Source organism: Amblyomma mixtum, chromosome 6, assembly GCF_055824585.1.
Source record: "Amblyomma mixtum isolate Tamu chromosome 6, ASM5582458v1, whole genome shotgun sequence".
Taxonomy (NCBI): Eukaryota; Metazoa; Arthropoda; class Arachnida; order Ixodida; family Ixodidae; genus Amblyomma; species Amblyomma mixtum.
The window spans coordinates 97,946,775-97,952,774 of NC_143017.1; the positions used below are offsets into that span (position 1 = coordinate 97,946,775).

The 6,000-nt window shown below is 50.7% G+C and overlaps 1 protein-coding gene across 1 annotated transcript in view; it reads left to right on the top strand.

Annotated features, from left to right (window-relative positions):
- LOC149339802 (chymotrypsin-like elastase family member 2A) overlaps positions 1 to 6,000 on the top strand; it is a 34,104-nt gene that overhangs the window by 25,615 nt on the left and 2,489 nt on the right. The window contains exons 2-3 of the mRNA XM_089548469.1: positions 3,614 to 3,696; positions 5,160 to 5,269. Coding sequence (XP_089404595.1) covers positions 3,614 to 3,696; positions 5,160 to 5,269 — 193 coding nt within the window. The remainder of the gene's footprint in view (positions 1 to 3,613; positions 3,697 to 5,159; positions 5,270 to 6,000) is intronic.

The window sequence follows — 6,000 nt, forward strand, 5'->3', positions numbered from 1 at the left end:
TGGCCTAGCTGAGCAAAGAGCGGGGGGGGGGGGGGGGGGGAGGTGAGCATGGGGTATCTGTTACAGCCGGCGTCGTCGCTTCGGCGGAAGCGATTGTTGCTACGCGCGTCTTTTTTTCTTTCATTCTTTCCTCTCGCATCTTTCAACTCTATTCTGTCTGCACGTGGCAGCGAGTGTGGCTCAGCCCGAGCCAGTGGGCAGGCCCGTGCACTTTTCCTTTCATCCTTCCTACAGTCGCAACAACTAAGCCGCTGCATTTTATTGCGGAAGCAATACTACGCTCATGAACGGCCTTTCGCGTAGCGGCGGCCGGTAGTCACGTTTCACCTTTAGAGTGACCTCTGACGTCATACCAGGGTGGTGGTGGTGGAAAACGTTTATTTGCGCTATTTTACAATATTTTTTTGCGGCTTCGGATGGAGTCTTAAATCTTGTCATCAGGGTCGGTTCCCCTAGTCCAGGGCTCCGCTGAGGGTAGCTGCCCTGCATGCACTCCTTGTTGGACTTTCAGGATGTCGCTAAATACCATCCTCTCCCACTGTTCCGCACTCGGGTTTTCAATTATGGGTAGCTTGTCTATTTTCTGGCATGCCCATGTGGTATGGTATAATGTTGGTTTGTCTCCCCACCACGAGCACTCGCTCTTGTACTGTGTGGGGTGGATTTTACTTAGGGTCTTTAGGCACGGGAATGTTCCCGTTTGTAACTGTTCTCGTCATACCAGGGTGAGAGATGGGCTACCAAGTCGAGTCCTCGCGCAGCGGCGGCTGGTAGCCACGCGTGACATTTGAAATGAGCCCTGACGTCATACCATGCCTAGTGACGTCACAGCGTGACCTCATACCAGGAGCGAGAGACGGGCTACCAACTCGGCTCGTCGCGCAGCGGCGGCCGCTATTCCCCCCATCCCCAACCCAACCCGGGAGGACTGGGAGGCGACCCTGCTCGGCTGCCACGGCTTACAGGCCCAACAAGCCTTAGTCGGGCGCGCCCGGGCGGCGGCAACCGCCACTGGGGTCCCATACTAGGGACCTCCACCTAGTGTTTGTAAGGATCGGTCCCTTACAGGCTGATCCAAACATACCTCCAGTTCATTCGAAATAAATGTTTAAACCACCACCACCACCACCGGTAGCCACGGCGCGCCGGGCTCCTCCCACTAGAGGCGCTAGTGATGTTATAGCGTGACGTCATATCAGGTGAGAGAGACGGGCTACCAACTTGGCTCGTCGGGTGATGGCTGCCGGTAGCCACGCGTGACCTGTAGACGCGGCTCACTGCGTTCCTTCTTTAGACGCGGCGCGCCGCGTTCGTTCCGTTAGAGGCGCTGCGCTCCCTTTCGCGACCTACCAGGCTTAACCAAAGCTAAGCCACCGGCAATTTTTTTTCCGAAGACCCCACTGCGGCACCTCTTTCTTCCTGCCGTCTTTGTTGTTGTTGTTGCTGTTGTTGTGACTGAGAGAAGGATGAAAAGGAAAATGGCACGGGCCTGCCAACAGGCTCCAGCCGAGCCACCGCCGCTGCCACGTGCAGATAGAGGAGAGTTAGAAGATCAGAGGAAAGAGAAAAAGAAAAAAGAGAATACGCGCGTCGCAGCAACAACCGCGTGCGCCGAAGCGGACGCTGGCTGAAAAAACAGATAAGCGGCCGTAGCAGCGCTTCAACACCACCTCCCTGTCTTCTTTCAATCCCTTCCTTGCCTTAAGGCGCGGTTCGGGTGTCCACCGAGATGTGAGACAGTTACTGCGTCATTTCCTGCCCTCAGAAACCACAAACTAGAAATTTTGGACGGTTTTTAGCAGCAACTTCCGCTCTCTCTGCAGGCCGTTCGCGTCATTAATGATTCGTGTTAAGCGTGTGATGCGTGTCCTCTAGTGCACTTCTTTGAACTTGTTTCTGCTTATCGCATGAAGGTGTTAATAAAAGTATTCAGTGTAAATTCGCGTGAAATCCTGTACAGCTAGGATGCCTGGAAGAGATGGGATGGTATCACACCGCTGGTCTATGCGGCTCTTGTAGTAGTACGCGACGGTGGTACTTCAGATGGTCGGCTCTACAGGATTGTTTCGTTTGTTTTGTGTCAGTGGAAAAAAAGCCGATAAACAGACACCGTGCGTTGAAGAGACGATACTGCCTTCTGCGCATGCGTGCGTCGAGTTAGTACGCATATGGTACTGCAACGCCCGTGTATATTTATAGAGTCAGATTTCGCTCACTCCCACTGTCATAAGTTTGGATCGCTCAAATATGCTTTGTGAGGTCGCCGATTTCCCATAAACCTAGACCTGTGGAGTCGCTTCACGATAGACCGAAAGTTGTTTTTATTGCGAAAACAATACTGTTAGCGGTTTGTGCCTTCAGCGTGGCGCGGTGGTGGTTACCATTGACCTTTAGCTTGACCTCTGTTGTGACGTCACACCAGCTGCGAAAAACCAGGGCCCCAACTCGAGCAGTCAGTGTGGAGCGGCGGTAGCTACCAACAGCGGTGAGCCTCGCGATCCTCCGCTAGGGGCGCTACAGCCGGAGTGACGTCACACCAGCTGCGAAAAACCAGGGCCCCAGCTCGCGCCGTCAGTGTGGAGCGGCGGTAGCTACCAAAATTACCGCCGCGGTGGCTCAGTGGTAAGGAGCTCGCTGAGCCACCGCGGCGGGTTTGGCTCCGACGGCTCACGCGAAGCACGGCTGTGGTGCGGGTAGTGAAGCTTTTCGCTTCAATAATATTGTGTGCCAAGCCACATCTTATTCGACACCCTTCGACTAAGCAAAATTGAATCTCGGCAGGCTACCTTCACAATTAGAAATTGCAGCTTGAGGAATTATGCAGATGGCACATGCTGCAGTCTGTTGAATGGAGCAGTTGGAGTCTGTTGGTGCAGTAAGGGGCCCCCATTTCCGGTGGAAATAAAAGTTGTCATCATCATCATCATCATACATAACCAGAGCTGAAGCTAATGAAGCTAATGTAGCAATGTAAGTTGAAGTTCAGCGTCTATTATTTCCTTTCTCGGAAATTTTGATAGAAAAAAAAAATCAGGGTGCACTTTGCACTGCAGTGAGTGCTTCAGAATAATGAAGAGTTAACAATACCCTACCCGGAATGAAAAGAATCAAATGACCTGGGCCGGAGCGTAGGATGCACAGTAATAATCGACGGTGTACTACGCTAACAGTAGAAAGCAGAGGAAAGGAAGCGCTGCGGATGGATGGATGAAAAACTATTAAGCAAGCGAGTTTGTACCCTTCAAAGTCTCACGGTCACCGAACAGCCCTCACATTACGCGCATGTGTCCAGGCCACGCAGGACCATGACACTGGCACTCCGGTTCACACAGCGAAGTAGGGTGTCGGGGTCCTGCGACGCAAGGAGGGCCTCCCATTCCTCCCATGTTCCGATGGCGGGCTGTCCCTGCAGGGGAGGATCGGCAGGGCAGCCGAAGATAATGTGGTCCAGGGTGACGTAATATTAGGTCTGGACGCGAGATCTGAACAGCCGTTGGTATACATAGCCCACTCTTGACGCAGGGCCGGGTTAAATAGAGGTAAGTGAGGGAACCCTTTGTTTATTTGTAGACCTAAGCCTACCTAAATAAAAATTCACATGGAATTTTCGCAGATTGTGGAGTCCCGGTGAGCCCTGTCAACGAAAGCCGCATCGTGGGAGGAACACCAACTGACGTCGACCAGTGGCCCTGGCAGGTGACGCAGAATTTCTCGAATTTGGCCATGCGCTAGCGCGGCCCACTGTTAAAAATGCTGAGCATATGCAACCATTTTTCAACACCACAAAACTTCCGTACAGCCTTAACTGGTAATGCGCTCGGCAACTGAGCCAGGGTAACTGGGTTTGAAACTCATCGTGGCGGCGCGTTTCGATGGAGCAAAAGGAGCCCATGTGCAGTGCGATGCCCCTAATGGAGACTACTGTTTGCTGCCGTGTAGTGGGGAAGAGGAGAATGACATAAAAGAGGCAGAGTGGAAGCCATCGAAAGGATAAGGAGGATAAACTTTATTTAATAGCAAAGATAAAAACGTTCCCGGGAGGCTTCACTAGACCAAGAGCCCTCCAGGAGGCCCTCCGACCTTCCCCTTAAACCTAGCCAGTTCAATCAACTTGCACTGTTCACCAACTCGTGTGGTCAGAAAAGCGGCCGCTCAGGAAGTTTAGGTGGGTGGGTGAGTGGGTGGTTGGGTGGATGGGTGTGTGAATGCGTGGGACTCAGATGGGAGGTGGGCGTTCTCAGATGTAGTGATATAGTGTGAGGAAGAGAAGGAAGGAAGGACAGATACGTTCCGTGCTCTGTTTTGAATTTGATTAGTGGAGACGAAGGAAACGACAAATATTTAGGTATCTACAATATAGAATTTACAAAAGTAAGTTACAGCATGTCTATAGGCCCCACTCAGGAGCCTTGACTTAGTTTATGGGTTATGGGGGTTTAACGTCCCGAAGCGACTCAGGCTACGAGGGACGCTTCAAGTAATTAAGGAGTACCGCTTGGAAAGCCTAGTATCCAGTATGCTCGCCTTCCCTCGAAATAGTCTAGGGTGTAAATGTCAGAGAGCTCTACATCTTATATCGAGGGTGGAGTAGCCTCCTCCAACCTACATGCGCATACTAGGCTTCCGGATAAGGACGCATACCCGAGGCCTGCTTCCAACTGCAACAAACACAGCAAAGTAAAATCACAGCAGGAGAACCCAGTCGGCAGCTGTGATTGCAAAAAAATATCACATGATATTTATAGATTACCTCTCAGTCCGACCTAATGTTTGCTGCAAAGACACGAAGCGCCTTTGGAACATCGGCTTGCTACCACAGTAAATTGTTGCTGTACTTTCGTGTAGACAGATCAGACAGCTGTGTCAGCCAGGTCAAAGCCGACAGCCGCAAGGATCTATCAACTAGGGAGATTAATTACTTGTTCCTTTTGGTGAACATCTCTGTAAATACCTTCTGCAAAACGAGTTGCTCGCAACTGCTAGTAAATGGCAGTCTCTATAAGCTTTGAATGAGGTGCCTTTGGATCAAGGCCATTGCACACGGCACATGCGAAATTTAGTTAAAAGACATCGTGTACAGGTCAAAACCAATAGCGCTTGGTCGTGCTTGTCAAACAAGCGGACATATGCATTAATCTCTTCACGCATCGTGGATGCAGGTGTCGCTGCACCATCGGCGTCCTTCATCTGGAGCACCCGGACGGCGGCTGTGCGCGGCCAGCCTTGTGTCCGCATCGTGGCTCCTCACAGCGGCTCACTGTCTCTTCGAGTGAGTGGTCCGGGCAGAGTGTAGCCATAGATTTGTTGTTTATTTACCGAACAGTTGCACTGCTATCGGCGGAGGTAAAAGGAAGCGAAAGCAAACTTTTGCAATATAGAATCGAACCACTGGGTTTCAGGAAAGAAATACTGCATTTATTTGAGACTTATGTCAGCAACATGAAGGCCTCAAATCCACATTGAGAGTTTAACTTAGCCGAGGCCGACCAGTTCTCAAGGGCTCATCTGATTGGTACAACCTGACAGCTAAGCAAAGATATGAATTCGATTTGTCATGGCCTCAAAATATTATGGACAAGTTATAAGGTGTGCAGAGGTTAAGCCCAATTCTTGCAGACCGCTGTTTATGCTGTCCGCACTTGTCAGAGCGTGCAGTCATGCAGCGTGTATTGCAGAAATCTGTATGTTTACGCGAATTTAATGCCGAATTCGATGCGTGGCGGTGAAACGCAATTTATTGGGCTGCAGCGGCGTGATGCGACTGTAGCAGTTCTTTTAAATCACGTATTTTTGCTATAGCTACTCTATTTACATGTCTCTTTCCGTTTGGCCTTGACGATTTGGCATGCTTCGACGTTTTTGTCATGACAGTAGGGCTACTGTTTCGCTTGGTCACATGTCGCTTTTTTTTTTGTAAAAAATCCCTAATCTAATGCGTTCAGGGCGCACTGTAGGTGCATTAATTAAAAAGAAGTAATGCCTGTGCACAGAATCTTACCT